This window comes from Onychostoma macrolepis, chromosome 18 (genome assembly GCF_012432095.1).
Source record: "Onychostoma macrolepis isolate SWU-2019 chromosome 18, ASM1243209v1, whole genome shotgun sequence".
Classification (NCBI taxonomy): Eukaryota; Metazoa; Chordata; class Actinopteri; order Cypriniformes; family Cyprinidae; genus Onychostoma; species Onychostoma macrolepis.
In genome coordinates, this window is record NC_081172.1 from 5,274,188 (window position 1) to 5,295,792 (window position 21,605).

The 21,605-nt window shown below is 35.1% G+C and overlaps 2 protein-coding genes across 2 annotated transcripts; one reads left to right on the forward strand and one right to left on the reverse strand.

Moving 5' to 3' along the window:
• Nucleotides 1-4,176: 4,176 nt before the first annotated feature.
• si:dkey-30c15.2 (uncharacterized protein LOC558938 homolog) lies at nt 4,177-13,227 on the reverse strand. The gene is made up of 12 exons (XM_058750636.1): nt 13,010-13,227; nt 12,799-12,842; nt 10,222-10,285; nt 8,874-9,011; nt 7,328-7,435; nt 6,676-6,731; nt 6,407-6,535; nt 6,273-6,318; nt 6,114-6,185; nt 5,745-5,883; nt 5,569-5,639; nt 4,177-4,631 (listed from the first exon to the last, which is right to left on the reverse strand). Exons 1-12 carry the CDS (start codon nt 13,046-13,048, stop codon nt 4,479-4,481), a joined length of 1,059 nt encoding a protein of 352 aa, XP_058606619.1. The 5' UTR covers nt 13,049-13,227; the 3' UTR covers nt 4,177-4,478.
• Nucleotides 13,228-15,376: 2,149 nt separating this feature from the next.
• LOC131523967 (ADP-ribosylation factor 4-like) lies at nt 15,377-20,325 on the forward strand. The gene is made up of 6 exons (XM_058750639.1): nt 15,377-15,628; nt 15,926-16,006; nt 18,010-18,119; nt 18,370-18,441; nt 18,963-19,088; nt 19,173-20,325. Exons 1-6 carry the CDS (start codon nt 15,562-15,564, stop codon nt 19,257-19,259), a joined length of 543 nt encoding a protein of 180 aa, XP_058606622.1. The 5' UTR covers nt 15,377-15,561; the 3' UTR covers nt 19,260-20,325.
• Nucleotides 20,326-21,605: the final 1,280 nt, after the last annotated feature.

The following is a 21,605-nucleotide window of genomic DNA, read 5'->3' on the forward strand; positions in this document are numbered from 1 at the left end:
CTAAGGCGTCATGGTTTGAAATCATGCATGGCACGGAAGGTTCCCCTGCTTAAACCAGCACATGTCCAGGCCCGACTTAAGTTTGCCAATGACCATTTGGATGATCCAGAGGAGTCCATGTGGTCAGATGAGACCAAAATATAACTTTTGGTCATAATTCCACTAAACGTGTTTGGAGGAAGAAGAATGATGAGTACCATCCCAAGAACACCATCCCTACTGTGAAGCATGGGGTGGTAGCATCATGCTTTGGGGGTGTTTTTCTGCACATGGGACAGGGCGACTGCACTGTATTAAGGAGAGGATGACCGGGGCCATGTATTGTGAGATTTTGGGAACAACCTCCTTCCCTCAGTTAGAGCATTGAAGATGGGTCGAGGCTGGGTCTTCCAACATGACAATGACCAAGCACACAGCCAGGATAACCAAGGAGTGGCTCTGTAAGAAGCATATCAAGGTTCTGGCGTGGCCTAGCCAGTCTCAGACCTAAACCCAATAGAGAATCTTTGGAGGAGCTCAAACTCCGTGTTTCTCAGCGACAGGCCAGAAACCTGACTGATCTAGAGAAGATCTGTGTGGAGGTGGGCCAAAATCCCTCCTGCAGTGTGTGCAAACCTGGTGAAAAACTACAGGAAACGTTTGACCTCTGTAATTGCAAACAAAGGCTACTGTACCAAATATTAACATTGATTTTCTCAGGTGTTCAAATACTTATTTGCAGCTGTATCATACAAATAAATAGTTAAAAATCATACATTGTGATTTCTGGATTTTTTTTTAGATTATGTCTCTCACAGTGGACATGCACCTACGATGACAATTTCAGACCCCTCCATGATTTCTAAGTGGGAGAACTTGCAAAATAGCAGGGTGTTCAAATACTTATTTTCCTCACTGTAATTCAATAATATAATGCAATAATATAAAGCTGTAAATGTTCACATTTCTTTTATTATTTTACAAATTTTTTTTCAACGTTTTTCTTGTTCTCAGCATCTCCTTTTTGCCACCCCTTGAATCAGGGTTATTACAGTAAATTAAAACCAAAACTAAAACCACAGCTATTAAACCATATTTTCACACATAAAAAAACTAAACCTTAACTGAAATAAAAAAAATCAAATAAAATGACTTGCGTTTATTCAATTTCGGCTAGTTGTTAAAGCAACATTTCTTATTTTCATTTAGTTCAACTTGTACTAAAATAACTAAAACTGAAATAAACATTATTTTAAATAATCATATAGACATAAACTATAATAAAAATGACAAAACGCAACAAAATTCTACTATTACAATAAAAACATAAAAACTAATTCAAAATGTCTTTTTAAAAACTATAATAGTTGCTCAATGATACTAAAATAATACTGCCTTGATTGGCCATTCACTGATTTTAAGGTACACAAAAAAAAAATATTTCATTTACATTTGGTGGTTGCACGCTGATATAAGAGAGACAATAAGCAAACAAAATAAAATAAAACAAAGCAAACAATGATGACAAAAGCAGAGATCCAAGTCAAAACATTACAGAAACTATATTGCATAACTGCACAATCTGCAGATTTGCCCATCAAATTAATAAATGTCTCCCACATGCTCAAAAAAAACACTCTTTCTTTTCCTTAATAAAACGAATCCTTTCCAAATGCAATATCTTTCCCAACTCCACGATCCACATATCAAAGGTTGGCACTGCCTCAGACTTCCAGTGTTGTAAAATCAGACGTTTTGCAAGTAACATGCTGAGGGCATCAGCTTGTACTTCATATTTGTCCAGCCCCGTTTCTGGTGCCACCGCACCAAACAATGTCATAATAGGATCTGGCATAATAGTTCTGTTATATACCTCAGAAAGATGACCAAACAGCAGGTTCCAGAAATTATTGAGCTTGTGACATGTGAGGAACTGGTGGCTAAGTGGACACAAAGATGGTATCTCTGGAGAGAATTTCGACAAGTTTGTGAACAACCTTAAATTGAATCAGACCCAAACGTGCATTTATCGCACTATTATGAATGTCGTCCATGAATTTCCATGTCTCCACCGATATATCTATCCCAATTCCTCTTCCCAGGACTGTTTAAATGCTTCTGAGGATGTCAGAATCTGCTTCAAAAACGTCTGCTTCTCAAAAGGCTTAATATCTGCCATCCAATTCAGCATGTTGAGGTTTCTGCTCATAGCGTACAATGCATGTTCTCAAAAAATGTCTTATTTGTACACTGTTAAAATTTTTCCTGTATTTTTACAGTAAGTTACTGGCAGCACGGTTGCCAGCAAGTTACTGTATTTTGGTTTTACAGCAATGTACTGTAATGTAACTTTACGGTAGTATACTGTATAACTAAAAACAGTATTAAAGATAAAAATGAGAGGCTGGGAATTGGTATCTCTGCTGAAGATGCTGAAAGGTTGCCAATCGATCCTCGATATATAAATCTTTAATTTTGACTATTCCAGCTTCCCTCCAAGATCGAAAACTTGAATCAGTTAAATCTGTATGTAGACAGTCCAATTTGCTGGAATCATGCCTTTCAGCCAGTTTTGGGGCTTTCATTTAATTTTATGTATTTTTTAATTTTTAGAATTCAAACAAACATGCAGTTTAAACATTACTGTTTGTGTCATTTTTATTGTATTATGAATTAATTTTTTCACATAAAAACAGCCCTTAGACATTTAGTTTTTATTATTGTTATATGTAATGTAAAATGCCAATTTTTAATAATAAAAGAAGCATACAGTACATTTACATTTATTCATTTTGCAGATGCTTTTATCCAAAGCGACTTACAATTGGGGAATACATCAAGCGATTGATCTTAAAGAGGCAAACAGACACAGGAAGTGCTCGTAATACCAAGTTTCAGGCATTGTTCAAATAAGTATTTAAGAGTAAATATGTAACCAGATAACTGAGATATAACAGTAATTTCTTCAAAGATTTTTCTTTCTTTTTCGCAAATGCATATGAAACCGCCCACATATATGATTTTGTCTGACATCACTGTGCAGCCAAAGGACTTTTTTTTTATGACCATATTATGACTGTAGACATAATCACCTTTATGTCATAAACTGTACAGAAATGTCATGCCCTTTTCCCCTCGTCTGGTTCTCTCGAACATATTTCAGATGTTTTTTTTGCTGTTTTCCCATTTTCTTTGGTTTTGTTCATGTGCTTTTATTCTGAAGTTCTCATCCATGAAGCCCTCATGTTTGTGTCGTCTTGACCATTCATGGTTTGTCGTGTCACACTTTAGATTTTTACTGTTTTTGTTATAGTAGCATATATAAAATCAATAAACAATAAAAACTAGAAATCAGGTCTATAAACACAGACAAACTCGGAAATAGGTCAGTTTCAGTGTTCGAGTCAAGAAGTTGCTAAAGGAAAATCACAGGGCTGATCTCATATAATATACTTTATGTGCATACTAGTTTTAGTGATCAAATGAAATGTAATCTGTCATTCTTTTCAACAATATAGGTAACCTGAAAGAAATCAAAGCCAAATGCCTCGCTCAAAGGCGTGTTAAAACTGTATTTTGAATGATAAACATTCAGGTTTTATGCATTTATTACTAAGCATGGCTGCCAAATACAAAATAGAATTCTTAAATAGAGTTCTATTTAAATCCTTAATTATGTAAATATGATCTAAATGGGGGGGCTTTGATTCTGTGAGTACCTTTCCATTCATTTATTAATTTATCCACAACCATTAAAAAAAGTTTTGCCTGAGGGCGTTTTTATGAAGCTATTTTGATATCACTTTTGATATAAAAAATTATATAACATTAATAATTATGTAATATACCACATGATCCTGTTTTTTTTTTGTTTTTTTCCCCCACTCGTCACAATTGTATGGCCCTTGTAATACTGCAATAAACATAATGCCTAATCTACCATAACTGAAATGTATCTTGATTTTATTAATTATTCTTTCAGTTTTGGATCTGGTTGTGTGCAACCAGAAACCAAAGGAATGTTCATGCTAACATGATCATTCTGTTCAATACATATTTGACTGTTCTGCACTGACGAACTTTGAGGTCACACAGGAAACATTTTACTAGCATGGCTCTGTGGCATACTTTGCTTTGTCATTGTTAGGTAAGAGATGAAGTAACATAATTGTTCAGTCAAGGACTAGAAGTACTGGCTAATGGCTATACACAGACATTTATTGAACAAAACGGCAGTCAAACATTATATATCAAATATACAGTTGCACTTGTAAGTAAGATGAAAGTACGGTTTGAAAATAATCAAGTAATAATTTGTCTTTTCGATACTCTGTTATTGTTTTATACATTTCAAGTGTACTACTGTTCTGTGGACAGCAAAATATATCATAACATTTCCTATCAACGATTATCACAAATATACATATATAAAAATAAATAGAAAACGTTTAAGCAAATGTTTTTATAAAAGAAAATGTTTATACACCCATAACGTGATTTCATGATGGCTCATTTAACGATTGGTCAAAGAAGGCTCTGCTAGAATAGGCCATGAGAGGCAGACGTTCCCCCAGCACGGCGTCTCTGAAATTGCGTCGTCTCCATGCGTACACAATACTGTTCAGAAAACCCTGGAGTGACACTGACAGCGCCTGTACAGCAGCACATGGGAGAAAATATTCCACATAATCAAAACATCTCTGAATAGCATCTATTTCTATGAATCTCAAACGATCTTATAAAATGTTTTGTTTTTTTAATTATTCAACGACTCACTCATACAGTCAGTCACTTGTTTAGTTCCTGAATGAATTAGCATTTTTGAATGATTCAATGACTCATTCAGTCACTCGATTCATTCCTGAATTAATCAGTGTTTTTAAATGAATCAGTTGACTGAACAATTCAATCACTTACTCATTAAGAAAGTCAATTGTTTTGATCCTTTACCAATCAGTGTTTTCGAACGAATTGGTTGAGTGAACAATTCAATGACTTATACAGAAAGTCACTCGGTTAGATCCTGAATTGAATCAACATTTTTAAACTAATTGGTTGATTGGACAATTCAGTCACTCAATGATAAAGACAGCAACTTGTTACTGCCTACTGAAAAAGTCAATTAAAAATCCCTACTACTAATTCAAAGATACATTACTAATGTATAATCTTACATAAATACTGTATAATTTATTATTTAACATAATATGTGACCCTGGACCACAAAACCAGTCTTAAGTCGCTCATAAAATATTATGAGGACATTAAGTAAAGACCATGTTCCATGAAAATATTTAGTAAATTTCCTACTGTAAATATATCAAAACTTAATATGCAAGTAGTATGCATTGCCAAGAACTTCATTTGGAAAACTTTAAAGGTGATTTTCTCAGTATTTAGATTTTTTTGCACCCTCAGATTTTCAAATAGTTGTATCTCAGCCAAATATTGTTCTATCCTAACAAACCATACATCAATGGAAAGCTTATTTATTCATGTTGTATGAATCTCAATTTTAAAAAATTGACCCTTAAGACTGGTTTTGTGGTCCAGGGTCCCATATGTTCTGCTTTAGAAAACCTGCTTTACCTGTATGACATAGAGAGGGAAGAGAGGTTTTATCCTAGGTTGTACGAAAGACAGACAGATGAGAAGCAGAGCTGAAAAAATAAAACATATCAGTTTATTACAACATTTAAGGTAAATACATATAGGCATATTTATACGTGTAGCATTTGAGAACATGTGTGGGTTATTGTACTGACCAGGTGCCCAGCAGAAAATGATAACAAGGATCATGTATCGAGCCGATGACCAAATCCCACCTTCATTTCTCTGTGTCATTGTGATCATGCGTGTGTTCTCATAGCGCCTATAAGAGCGCTCTAATTTACAGTACACCACCTACAGGATGAGAGATGTGTATTACACGAGATTATCTATATAAAACACATAAAAAATTCTGAACGTCATTCCATTAAATAATAAAATAAGTATCATTTATTTTAAAGACACTTTTCAAGCAAAACATGACATGCGGCCACTATGGATTTTTTTTGGTGTCACATTGACGAAATATTTATCAACTGATGTGATTTGTGATTAGTATTATTCATAAACGTGTGTGTACTCACTGTGCAGACAATGATGACCATCAACACACTGCTCAATGGGAGAATTCGAATGACCGCAGCATGTTCTTTATCCTGTTGGACAAAAAGCAGCATGATGGGAACAACTTCCGAGGTGATTTAGCTGAACTTGTTTGATTGGTGCCTGTAATAATTTCTTACCACTGTTACGCAGGAGTCATTTGTGAGATGCAGGAAGAGAATGCAGCTGCAAGAGAAATCAGACAAGAATGAAGTAAAATGACACAGAAATGTACGTGCAGATGCTCACATACAGAACAGAGACTCTTTCTTACCTGTTGCAGAACCTGGAGGTGGATCCTCTGCTGACGGTTGTCAGCGTTGGCATCTCTGCTGGCGTAAGAGTAGCTTCCATAATATGGATGGTAAAAATGTAGACAAAGTATCCAATTATTGGTACGAGCCTAAAGCAACAATATGTAAACATACAGATCATTACATAAGCACTGCAGTAATATTACTGCAAAGCATTACTTTATCATATTTACAGTTTTACATAAACCGTATTTAAATGCATTTATGAAAGCAAACTGCAACTACTCACCACGCAATAACATAGATCAGACAAAACCTCCTCCTTCTGAGTGCTAACTGTGCTGACTGAATGAATGCAAGAAAAATTAGTACAATAGAAGTAGGAAACTTTAGGTATCTTTAAAATGTGGTATCATCTAAATCAGTGTTTTTTTAGTATCATTATCAAGTGTTTTCACTTTTTAAAAAATATTTTGATATAGTTTATATAGTAATTTTTATTCATTTAGTTTTACTTTAGTTGCTTAAAATTCAAATGAGAAGTGTTGGAGACTAGCTGAAATAAAATAATTTTTTAATCATTTTATTTTAAGTAGCAAATGTTTTTTAATGGTTTTAGTTTTAGTTGATGATAATTACACTGATCAAAATGAACAGGTTTTGAGTTAAATATATTATTTAATAAGACTGAACTATATTAGGTTACAAAAAAAGTGAGTTCAATCAGGTAGAAACAACTCCTGGGGTATTTCTAAGAAATGCACTGCACAGAGATAATTGTACGTGACTAAAGAAAATGCTGGAGGAATGTGGCACAGCCTGACAGGTCTCAGACTCTGCCAAACTGCTGCGTCAGCAAACATTCATACCTGCGGTCATGTTGATTTGATTTATAAAACAGTGACGGAGAGGGAATGTTTATGAGCAGAAACAATGCTCACCGGGGTTTCAAAGGCTTCCTGCACTCGTTTTTCCCTCCATCCTTGAAACGCATGTGCTGACTCACAGGCATAAATGATGACAAGCAGAAACGAGATGCAGTAGAAGGCCTGAGGAGACACAGAGAGTTAATGCTTACACTACTGAAGTTCATCACAGCTGCTGCACAGATCCACAGTGAAGTGTTTGGACACACATGACTGACTTTGTTTGATTTAAACAAAAAGTGTTTGACATTTCAATTTAAAGTCTTATGCTGCATTGCTTCAAATTAGTTTTAACAATTATGAAATGTGCATGAATTCCTGTAGAATTCTGCCATTTATTTAAATATTTTATGTATATTTAATATACATAACAATATAATTTAAATTAATCTTATATACATGTATATTATATATTATTATTATTATTTATATTATATATTTCAAATGAAATATACACTACCACTCAAATGTTTGGGGTAAGTATGATTAAAAAAAAATCATATTTTTATTCAGCAAAGATGCGCTAAATTGATAAGAAGTGACAGTAAATTCATTTATAATGTTACAAAATATTTATATTTCAAATAAATGCTGTACTTTTAAACTTTCTATTCATCAAAGAGTCCTGGAAAGAAATGTATCATGTTTATGCATCATGAAAATGTATCAAAATATTAAGCAGCACTGTTTTCAACGTTGATATTGTAATAATAAGAGCTGTTATTAATAACTAAGCAGCAAATCAGCATATTAGAATCATTTCTGAAGGATCACGTGACACTGATTACTGGAGTAAGGATGTTGAAAATTCAGCTTTGTATTACAGGAATAAATTACATTTTAAAATGGATTAAAATAGAGAACACCTCTTTAAATTGTAATATTTCAACTGTTTTTACTGTATTTTTAAACAAATAAATGTAGCCTTGGTGAGCATAAAAAAATACATCGGAGTTAGTCCAAACTTTTGACTAGTAGTGTATATAAAAATGACATTTCATAATCGGTCCAAACATTTGACTGTATTTTTAGCAGTATTAATAAACAGTTCCTTTATTGTGGTGACCTCTCCGAGTGGGTTTCCTCCTGTAAATAAACAACTCATGTTGTTACTGTACCACTGTGCCAACTCAGTGTCAAATGAGGGTTTTACAGGGCAGCGCATGACTCAGTGTTCTATATGTGCATACACGAGGCTCTTCAATTGTTTTATGGTGACACAAAATACTGCAGAAAATCTGCAAAGCACTAAATAAACATCTGTTGTGTAACTCTACACCAACATCTCACTGTTACAGAGATGTTCATTTCTTAGCCACTCAAGGAAGTTATTGAATAACAAGGCCATTATTCAGCAAATGCATGGTACAGGGCGTTGTGTCGTACACCCTAGAAATATTTATTTTTGCGCATTGAATGTGCACATGTAGTGTGAGTACCCCCAGCAGCGGTTGGACATGTTAACAATTACTTTCAGACTTTTATTGCAGGTTATCCTAAATCGTGTTGATTAGATAACAGCTATGAATGATTTCGTGTTTCTGTGTCAGCAGTTTCTCACCAAAGACAAAGGCAATCCGTAGTTGCACTTCTTTTCACTGAACAACCAAATTTCATGGGGTAAATTAATTATGGCGGTGATCATCAAAACAAGCGATGCCAGGAAATCTGCCAGTGCCAGCTGAAGAAGAGGCTTTGCCTGTAACACAAGAACAATGACAGAGAAACATTAAATCATGAAGAACATGCTGCATATTTGCAAACAAAGAGGCCCGATTCAGTGAGACTGCTGAAGAAATACTTTTACAAATGCTTTGGTGAACCGCAAAGAAGTTATCTAAAGTGTGCGATACTGACGAAGAGAGCTGTATGCAGTGACGTAATCAGATATAGTTTTCATTTTCATTTAGAGTGCACTGGCCCACTGTTAGCCAATATTGACCATCACTGTTGACTTTTGCAGCAGTAGTGGGGAATGTATGTACTCTAAATGTGCTTCATTGCAGTCGATTTGTCCACTCAAAAATTCAGATTATATATATATATAAAAATTATATTATATGAATATGGAAATATTCAAGTAGGCATTTTATGTGCCTGTTAAGAGGATGCATTGTTAAAAAAAAAGTACTGGTAATTTTTTGCCAGGACATTATCAAGTAATTGGTAACACTTTACAATAAGGTTTCATTTGTTAACATTAGTTAATGTATTAACTAACATGAACAAACAATGAACAATGCATTTATTACACTATTTATTAATCTTTGTTCATGTTAGTTAATGAAAATACAGTTGTTCATTGTTTATTCATGTTAGTTCACAGTGCATTAACTAATGTTAACAAACACAACTTGTGATTTTAATAATGCATTAGTAAATGTTGAAATTAACATTATCTACTATTAAGAAATGCTGTAGAAGTAATGTTCATTCTTAGTTCACGTTTACTAATGTTGTTAACTAATGATAACTAATGAACCTTATTGTAAAGTGTTACCAAGTAATTTTACGCAATTTTTTCTGTTAACCCTAAAACGCAATGCAATGAAGTGCAAAATTCAAAACACAGGCAAAACACATTTCTACATTACGTTGTGCACTATTTTTTATGAAATTTTTTTTTTTTTACAGCATGGTGGCTTGAGATCAGATTGGTTCCCCAAGATGAAATTTCACTATTGCATACAGATAAGGGTTATTATAGCTAACCAAAACTGAAACCATCAAAAACATCCTTTGCCTTAAAATAAAATAAACATTAACTAAAATAAACATAAACAAAGTTTATTTCAGCTAGTAGCTTGATATCCTTTTTTTTTTTTTTTTACAGTTTGAGTTTTTTCTTCCAATTTTAGTAGTTTATATATTTATATAGGACATTTCTTTCTTTTGTCTGTGTGACTCACCTGTTCATTGAGATGCCTTCTCTTTATGATGGAAACCACAACGACAGAACAACTACCTACCAGACTGCAACAGAAGAAAAATGGTTAAAATAATAAACCTAGATTCCATACAGCTAACACTGAGTGCAACAATGTGATAAATGTAATGGACAATAGCCACACATGTAAAGAATTCTACTTTCTCAGTCTCTGTCCTGGTCTCTGCAAAAGCAACCTCTGTCTCATCTAACACTACCATTTAGTTTTGTCAGTGTAAACTAATTATTTAGATGTTACATATATTTCTTTTGACTTTAATAACATCCGTTATTTTTGATGTTACCACATTTTACAGGTTAAATTTATTATTAATTTATTAAAAAACATTCCTGTGGTTGGCCACTAATCTGTATAGAGGCACTGTAAACAGACAAGACATACAATATTGCATAAACAACATAAAATGCCACAGAAAACACTTTAATTTGCATGATTAAGAACAAAAATAAAGTAACATCTAAACATTTAAATGTTAATGTGATGGTTTGTGCTGTGTTAAATTCAAAAGGACTCATACTTTAACAATACTAAAACATTTTTTAACTGTAAATACGAATTACATACATACTGACTTATTGTTTCAGTAAATTAATTAATATTTTTACTTCGAAAAACATGTCTGTTTTATAATAAAATGTAATATACAGGTGCTGGTCATATAATTAGAATATCATCAAAAAGTTGATTTATTTCACTAATTCCATTCAAAAAGTGAAACTTGTATATTATATTCATTCATTACACACAGACTGATATATTTCAAATGTTTATTTCTTTTAATTTTGATGATTAGAGCTTACAGCTCATGAAAGTCAAAAATCAGTATCTCAAAATATTAGAATATTTGCATTTGAGTTTGAATAAATGACCATCCCTACAGTATAAATTCTGGGTATCTCTTGTTCTTTGAAACCACAATAATGGGGAAGACTGCTGACTTGGCAATGATCCAGAAGAGGAACATTGACGCCCTCCACAAAGAGGGTAAGTCACAGAAGGTCATTACTGAAAGGTGTGGCTGTTTACAGAGTGCTGTATCAAAGCATATTAAATGCAAAGTTGACTGGGAGGAAGAATTTGGGTAGGAAAAGGTGCACAAGCAACAGGGATGACCGCAAGCTTGAGAATACAGTCAAGCAAAGCCGATTCAAACACATGGGAGAGCTTCACAAGGAGAGAACTGAAGCTGGAGTCAGTGCATCAAGAGTCACCGAGCTCAGACATCTTCAGGAAAAGGGCTACCAAGCCACTTCTGAACCAGAGACAACGTCAGAAGCATCTTACCTGGGCTGTGGAGAAAAGGACTGGACTGTTGCTCAGTGGTCCAAAGCCCTCTTTTCAGATGAAAGTAAATTTCACATTTCATTTGGAAATCAAGGTCCCAGAGTCTGAAGGAAGAGTGGAGAGGCACAGAATCCATGTTGCTTGAAGTCCAGTGTTAAGTTTCCACAGTCAGTGATGATTTGGGCTGCCATGTCATCTGCTGGTGTTGGTCCACTGTGTTTTCTGAAGTCCACAGTCAATGCAGCCATCTACCAGGAGATTTTAGAGCACTTCATGCTTCCTTCTGTTGACAAGCTTTATGGAGATGCTGATTTCATTTTCCAGCAGGACTTGGCACCTGCCCACACTGCCAAAGGTACCAAAAGCTGGTTCAATGACCATAGTGTTACTGTGCTTGATTGGCCAGCAAACTCGCCTGACCTGAACCCCATAGAGAATCTATGAGGTATTGTCAAGAGGAAGATGAGAGACACCAGACCCAACAATGCAGATGAGCTGAAGGCCACTATCAGAGCAACCTGGGCTCTCATAACACCTGAGCAGTGCCACAGACTGATCGACTCCATGCCACGCCGCATTGCTGCAGTAATTCAGGCAAAAGGAGCCCCAACTAAGTATTGAGTGCTGTACATGCTCATACTTTTCATGTTCATACTTTTCAGTTGGCCAAGATTTCTAAAAATCCTTTCTTTGTATTGGTCTTAAGTAATATTCTAATATTTTGAGATACTGATTTTTGACTTTCATGAGCTGTAAGCTCTAATCATCAAAATTAAAAGAAATAAACATTTGAAATATATCAGTCTGTGTGTAATGAATGAATATAATATACAAGTTTTCACTTTTTGAATGGAATTAGTGAAATAAATCAACTTTTTGATGATATTCTAATTATATGACCAGCACCTGTATATTGTCTTTTAAATTATAATATCATTGTTTTATGATAGGAAAAATGACAACTATCCCATCGAATGCTAATATTGTTTTTCAAATTATTAACATGTTTACAGTTCAACTGGGTTGCTGCCCCATGTGTTTTCCTATTATGTCACATGTAAATTCCTAAAACCCTTACTTCACTTTTCAGAAGTCACACTGCGAGTTAGGCGAGTTACAGCCTCTTAAATCAGAAGCGTATCTTCAGCTGCAAATAATGGCTTCTCTTTGTGTGTTCCATTAAAGCAACAGATCTCAAGCGCGCATCCTAAAACAATGCTGGATCACACGGCAAGTATCACAAGTATTTCTCACCTTAAACTCAAAGTCGAGACGTAGATCCAAGATAAAATAGTAATCTGTGTAAACAATCAAGACAAAAATAAAGAACATTAATGTTAAATTTAGGCTATATTTTTGACAGTCATTCATGTATCTCTATCTGCAGTGCAGAGGCAAAAATGTGCTGTTTTCCAACATTAAATTGTATTGTCGTTGAATAATTAATTGTGAAGTGATTGATTACCTTATTTTCATCGTCTGACAATTCACCGCTTGAATTCATGATGAAGAGATGTATTTCGTGAACAACATGCCAGCTCGATGTTGTTTGCTGTGTGTGTTCAGTCTCGAACAGCAGCTGTGTGACTGACTCCCGCCGTCTCACCTGGACGTTGAACCTCTGGTCACGTGACGTCTGTCTTCTCACCTGTACTGCGCTCCTCTCATTTCTTTCATAGCGCTTGCAGGTAAAACTGTGTGTTTTACATTACAGAGCTTGTTCAGGTGTTGTGTGGTATGTGCCACCTTGGAGATACAACACAAAAGTCGACCTCCTTAATAACACTTTATAATAAATATTAGCAGATTAACATATCATTCTTAAATAAACACCTTTAAATGTTTATTTAATGTCTTATATAACCTATAGCCAGTATGTGTGTGTGTGTGTGTGTGTGTGTGGTGGGGAGTGGGTAGAATTACGGTAAAGGGATAGAAAATACAGTTTGTACAGTATAAAAACCATTATGCCTATGGAGGGACCACGTAAACCACATACAAGTGTGTGTGTGTGTGTGTGTGTGTAGGCTACTTGTTTATGCTACATTGTGGGGACATTTAAAACCTGAAATTTTTGACATTGTGGGGACCGACCTGCGGTTCCCACTAGGGAAAAAATTATTAAAAATAGTAAATGATGTTTATCTGAAAGTGTAAGAATGCAAACAGGTTTTCTGTAGGGGTAGGTTTAGGGTTAGGGGATAGAAAATATCGTTTGGTCAGTATAAAAGTAATAGAAGTCTATGGAAAGTCCCCGCAATTCACAGAAATAAACGTTTGTGTGTGTGTGTGTGTGTGTGTGTGTTGAAGTCTTGCAAATACTCGGACCCAAATTTACTGCACTCACTACGGTCACTAAAATTAGTATACAGTGCCCTCTAGTGGTCAAAAACGAATGTGCAACAATTTGACAGAAATCATTTTTGTATAGTGCAAACAGGGCCTAAAACTAACTTTTTGCCACACCTGCCAATGGCCGTGACAAAATTTACCGGCCAAAACATTTTTTTACCGGCCATGAAACTCTTTTTGCAGTTTTTACTACTAATGACTAAACATATTTACAATGTTTTTAATTTGCCCTGCTACTGGTGTCTCTATTAAATGCATTGTCCCTCAATTTTACTTATTAATTTTAGCCATTCAACATTACAGTATAATTTAAAGCCATTATTTTTAACATTTAATAGGCTCTGAAATATATAACAACTTTTAATTTAAGTGATTTTAAAGCAATCTTCACATAAACTATAAATTGTATATGCATAAACTATACAGACTAATCTTTATTCAAGCGACTAGAACAGTCCAATGATTACTCTTTTTCTTTTGTTCTTTGATTTACATCAATGACAGACTTCAGCAGGTTTCACTTTAAATCAGCGCTGTCTCTTTAAAACCTGATGATGGATCTGACACATATTCGATTTTCTCCCAACTCTTTACAGCTATTTAAGACTTTATAACTCATTATTATTTGATTCGCTCTTGTCGCTTATGACACAACAGCTAACCACGTTGACCTTGTCTTTGGAAAATATTATTTTATTCGCTTATGTCAGAAAAAGCGAATCTCTTTAAAAACCGGCTGTTGTTTTCACTACATTGCATTATAATATTTCATAAAAGTTGTACCCGCCAACTGGCGACTGACACTGTTACATGTACTCGCCAACGCAGATTTTTACTCGCATTTGGCGCTTGGCGAGTGTTAATTTTAGGCCCTGAGTGCAAATACTGCACACTTTATTAGGCTATTATTGAACTGAGGGAGAAAATAAAACCGAAATATATTTTTGCATTGCCTATAGTTTGCTACAAAGATCAGTCAGTTTCGAAATATTTTTTAAATATTGGGTGAAAGGGACATAATATTATAAAAATCATAATTTAATTGTCAACAACATTTTTCATTTATTTGCATCTGCAGTCCCTGGGCAGGATGTTGTTACAAAATTACAATATTCAATCACAAACAATACAATACATAAAACACATACAATATCACATCAGCTTGATTGTTGTAAAATATAAATATCGTAATAATAAATAAATAATTAATTAATAAAAATATTAATACATAAATATGTATATTTTTCATTTGACATAACAACAACAACAACAACATTAAGGAATGAATGAACGAACGAACGAATACGTTACATGGATTTCTGTTATGAATTATTATTTTTTTTGCTTAGTAAATAACAAAAAAAAAAAAAAAAAGATTGTCAAGTGCATTCAGATTCATTGTAGGCTATCATCAGACAATAAAAAGCACGTGGGCGTTTCAAAAAATATAGGAAGTTATGAATAATTATGACATCACTGCCCGGAGTGCGATTGCAGCAGGAAGTGACGCCAAGACTTCCACGGTGGCTCCTCTTCTTACGTGGCAACGCGTCAAGCGACCGCGAGATACTGAGCACAAAGAGACAGAATATTAATTAAAATACAATCTCATTTTCTTTACTGTTTCGCTTATTGTTAGGGTTTAGGGTTTTCTTTGAAGTCATCATGGGTCTGACCATCTCATCGCTCTTTGGGAGACTTTTCGGCAAGAAACAGATGAGAATACTGATGGGTGAGTGTTTCAAGCACATTACACTGTCTTTCTGATGTATTTCTGTGGTAAATATTAATTTTTAAGACAAAAGGGATAATATTTGAGTGTAAGATGAAATAATTTATAAATTGCCTTTTTTATTATTAATTTACCCATTGAAGTTCAACAATGAATGTGATATTTCTTGGGCAGTGGCTAATGTTAGCTTGCTAGCTTCAGATAGAGCTTGTAAGAATAGATAAAATCAGAAATACATCACACGGCTGTAATGAATCTGACAGCTAAAGTTCTTTTCTTACACGTTTTATTTTTCAGTGGGTTTGGACGCTGCAGGTAAAACCACAATACTTTACAAGCTAAAGCTGGGAGAAATTGTGACCACTATCCCTACAATAGGTGAGATTACACCATCATAACTATGTTTGTTCACCATTTTTTACTCACGTTTTCACAATGTAAAGTTTTTCATTGAAAAAGAAGGAGCTCATTATTAAATCTTAAAATGTGATTTATGTGAATCTGATTTAGGATTCTCATCATTTTGATGACCAATGACTTTTATGTCACTGCCGATGCATTTACAACTGAAATAATGTTATTTTTTGTGACTATTGTTTACAATATACATGTATACTGGTGGTCAAAAGTTTGGAATAATTAAAAAAAAATTTTTCTTCTGCCCACCAAGGCTGCATTAATTTAGCCACAATTACAGTAAAAACAGTATTGTGAAATATTAAAATTTAAAGTAAATTTTCTATTTTACTATATATTTTCAATATATTTTAAAATGTAATTTATTCCTGTGAATTTTCAGCAGCCATTACTCCAGTCTTCAGTGTCACACAATCCTTCAGAAAGTGATTTCAGCATTGATCATTTATTGACAGCATAATGAGCATATGCAATAAAATTAAATTACTTACATTAAATAAACTTATTTTTATTAAAAATGCATCAAAATAATTGAAAGTACCAAGTATTTTATCCGTTGACAGTAGATATTGGAGCTGACATAAGGCTGGATGGCTTCTTCTGTTAAAGAGGTCATATGATGCTTTTTTTAAAGATCATTATTTTGTGTAACAGAATATGTTGACATGTTTTATTGTTCAAAAAACACATTATTTTTCAAATGCTGTACATTATTGTAGGTCCTCTATGCCCCGCCTCTCTCAAACGCTTTGTTTTCTGCAAAGTCCCTCCTTCTGACAAGCGCAGTCTGCTCTGATTGGCCAACTGGCACAGTGCATCATGATTGGTCGAACACCACAAGCCGCTTCGGAAATGTAACTCCCCTTTCCATAATCGCGAGCTTCAGCTTTCAAAATTATAGTAAAGACAGTTAATAATGTCCTTAGTTTTACCATCAGTTCAAGCCCGAAAGGGGAACAGAGTCGCGTGACAGACACAGTGATGAAGCTCGTATGTGTTTGCAGCTCACAAGCCACGGTTGTGTGACCGTGTCTCCCTCTCTCACACATAAACACGCACACAAACAAACACACACACAAACGACGCCACGCTGTGACACTCTCTCTCTCGCTCTCTCTCTCACACACACACACACACACGACGTGCAAAATTCCGCATTTAAAGAGTCAATAGCAAATACTTAAACTAATAACAAAACATACAGTTGCTGATTCAGAAGGGCCAGATTGTCATAGCAAAGTCAGAATTACCTCCTCTCCTAGATTCACGAAATGGTCAGCCATAAAATGCGTTGCTGTTCTGTTGTAAGTAATCTTAATGATTCCTAAATGCAACTACTTTTGGAAAGCCAAATAAAGTGTTTTTGCTTTCACCTAGAAACACACAGCGTCTCCCTGACAGGCTGCTTCAACACTACTGCGGTTTCTGAAACCACGCCGCCTTTCTTTGCGTGTACATTTGGGCTGCATTATGCAAATATTTCCACATCTTGACGTAGACATGAGGGGGCGTGTTTGAATGAGCCATTTTAGGGGGCGTGGCAGAGTCTTAACTTTGATAAAGAATATCTCTTTGGTTTTGAGACTTTAGTCTTTGCAACTTCAGGGATCTTATCTATGCACAATCAGCTTGTAACACTCCTAAGAGAAAGAAAAACTTGAAACCAACTTGACCATTAAGCCCAATTGCTACCTTAGCAACTGTCACTGTCTGCTACATTATCATAATTGACAGTATGGTAAAACTATGTTAACACTTTCACGTTGTTTCTTAGTGAACTACAGTAACCAAGGGACCAAAGGGTCAATTAGACAGTCATCAGCTGATAATCTCTTAACAGCCGAACATAAGCCAGGGAATTGGACTGGCTGATATATCTCGTTGGAGCCAATTAAATATATTTTATATTATAATGCACCTTGAGTAAAGTGTTCTTGAACTGTATTTTTTCTGCTCATGGACAGGTTTTAATGTAGAGACTGTTGAATACAAGAACATCTGCTTCACCGTGTGGGATGTCGGCGGTCAGGACAAGATTCGTCCTCTCTGGAGACACTATTTTCAGAACACACAGGTATGGTCTTTATTTAAAGACGTTTTGCTGGCCAAAGTGCCACTTGGCTGTTTCTGGATGCATTTATTCAAAGCAACTTATGATAGATCAGTTACAGAAACTATGCTGTTTGAGCATTACGGTCTAAAATCACCTTAAAGTGTAAAATATTGGTTGAAATGTACTGTGATCTTTTATAACTCAGGTGCATTTGTGGTTATTATTCATTTGAAGCATTTTAATGCAATTTTTTTTATTCCTTTGTCCTCAGGGTCTGATCTTTGTGGTGGACAGCAATGACAGAGAGAGAGTGGCTGAATCTGCAGAAGAGCTTTCTAAAATGGTAAGAATTGCTCTGTCTTCAGCATTTAATTTAATCTTTGGATATTACATAAAATCTGTATAACACTCAAAAACCTTCAGTGACCTAAATTGAGATCACTTTACAAAATCTATTTACATTTGCATACTTGGTGGAGACCTTCTTACCAAAGCATCTTGAGAAAAGTCCATGTTGTATGTTTGTGACGCTTGTTACACTTGTGTTCTGCTTTTGTTTTTAACCCTCTTGTGTTCCGGTCATTTTGAAACTAGTCATTTTGACTAGCATCCCGAAAATACTAGTTAATGTTATTGCTTACTGACTTTGCTCACACATGGTGTAACAAGTTTCCAAAAACAAGATTTTTTTGTTTGTTTGATTTTATACTTTTTTGGGATTTTTTGTTTTGTGTGTGTTGGGTTTCAAAAGTGACAAACCTACAAAAATTGCTTATTTCTTATTATGCTATATTATTACCAAATGCTGGATTCAATCTTTTTATCAATGTTTTTTCAATTAGTTCACTGTTTTCATTTATACAGTTGCAAGAAGATGAACTGAGGGATGCCGTGCTGCTGGTTTTCGCAAACAAACAGGATCTGCCTAATGCCATGGCTGTCAGTGAACTCACAGACAAACTTGGGCTGCAGAGTCTACGCAGTAGAACGGTACACACACTTACTCAATTGACTCCAACATGCACTTGCTTAAACATCAGCTTCGTTCTGATTGTCTGTTGTCTGTTTCCACAGTGGTACGTTCAAGCGACCTGCGCTACACAAGGCACCGGACTCTATGAGGGACTGGACTGGTTATCAAACGAGCTCTCCAAACGCTAGTGTTCCTGCTGATATTGGCGAGATGCTTGTGAACTTTAGAAAGACGGAGTGTGTGGGTTGATAGACTCTGTCTTGAAGAACGTGAGTGAGTGAGTGTGTGTGTGTGTGTGTGTGTGTGTGGAGGAGCTATCAAGTGTTCAGCATCATGTCTAATCTATCTTATCTGTCTTTTTCTATGCTGAATTCCTACTAATGTTCTTTTAATTTTTTCCCTTACAAATCTGATTGTTTTCCATGTCTGTAAGAAAATGCTTAAATTGCACGTTTACTTGATAACTGTGAGAGCATTATGGCACAACGGAAAGGAAGTTTGGGAGGTTGAGGCGTCCCTCTCGTGCAAGTTTTGAGTAGTTGTAGCTTAAGAGCGAGTAAATGCCAGGAAGAAGCCATTGTGCATTGACGCTCACTCCAAGATCCCTGTTGCAGTGCTGCCTAACTTGACTAGTGAGTCGCAGGATTCGCCACTCCATGAACATTCCATTTCATGGTAGTTAATTTTATTCCAGGGGGTTGTTTTGCAAACATTAACTTTTGTTGCAGAAGCCTCCTAAGTCTTGCTTCAGGGACTTTGCCACCAACAGATTCCTTGGAACAAAATGGTACATGAAGTATTGACAGCAATATGGAGTCATCCATGATTGATTAGCCCAATGATCTCTAACCGCCTTTGATGTTAAATACATCCATTGAACAATATTTAAGTAAATGTCTTAGTTGAAAGCATTTGAACAGATCATAGTACCTTGCCTGATTTTTCTGAGGTGGGATGGACGTGGTGGGTTGAATTGTTTCTTCAGTCTGCTCCATGTTTCTTTTCTCTTTTCATGTCAAACGGATGTATGTGTGTATGTATGTATGTATGCTGGCACCTTTAATATCAGCGATTTAAGGTGCATTCAGTGAGAATTTTGTATGGGGCACTCCAGTACACCAATAAGGTCGTCATTTCCTGAGCAGGATTTTCTGATCTTGTACACTTCCCTACTGCAGCAAATGCCCTACTCTTGCTCGAACTGTGCCACAAGGTCCACCCCTGTGAGAAATAAAGATCTGATTAAAAACTAAATAGATATGTCGTATGCAAGTTATTTTTCCATTGATATACTCTGGTGACACCTCTGAGAAAGAAATCCATAATTAAGACGTCTTAACTTCAAACCGTTGCATCTTGGAAGGCCTGAAGGGGAGATTTTCAGGACATTTTTATTTTTGGGTGAACTATTTCTTTAAACACCATTAATACAATAGGTTAAGCTGCAGGTTTTTATTGTAATGGGTTGTCGTGTAAATGAGAGCTACCGCTGAGATGCATGTTTATTAAACATTGAAGAATACACCAGGTTATAAATGATGAACTTAATACACCATAGACATGACAAATTAATTGCATCTGATTTTTGTTGTTTCATGAACATATCTTATTGCAAGCATGCAAAGATGAATCTAAATAAAAGAGAACATTTGGTTTAGCCCAGTACTTTTGTAATGTAATAAGTAATGACAGCGATTACCTCACTATGACAGAATAGTATGGTTGACTGTTTTATGTTCACGTACATTGTGTAAATGGCGAATTAGCTGCTGTTGCCTGGTGTTTTGTAAAAAAGAAAAAGAGAAAAAAAAAAAGCCCCACATATGAGAAGGACATTGAAATGTACCCTCCAGTTTAACTGCATTATTCCCATATTCACTATATAAACAATCATACTAAACTGCTGATCATAATTATCTAGTAGGAAAGACTTGCATCTCACAAAATTACAATATAAATGACATTGTCCATTTGTAATAAACATTAGAACATAGATTTTGGCACTGGCCTATAGCTCAACCTTTCTAGATCAATGGTACATTTCACAAACTGTTGATATTGCACTTCTTGCAAGTGTCAAGAGATGAATGTTATGCTTTATTTAAAAGCTTCTGGATGTGATTCAAAAACATTTTGGTAAATGAAATAATTATTCTGGCACCACTAGGATACATACTTTACGAAATCATAGCAAAAGAATAATGGCTGTTAAGAAGCCAACTTTTTAAATATTTATAACTCTGAAGCCCAAGAACCAAAAGTACTTTCTCATGTCTTTAATCCGTTATTTGTATAGATCACACGTTCACCTTCGACTGACAGATTTTCATAATCACAGGCTTTTATTACAACAAAAAACAGCGTGTAATATTACAAGCCCTTACTGCTACATAATATCAAAATTGTATTATTATTATTACTACCACCACCACCATCAACATTATTAATAAGTAGTTTTAACAGTATGTGAACCTGCTTGTATTATTATGCGCTGTTTTCTTCTTCTTCTTCTAAAATCTGTAATTATGGAGAAA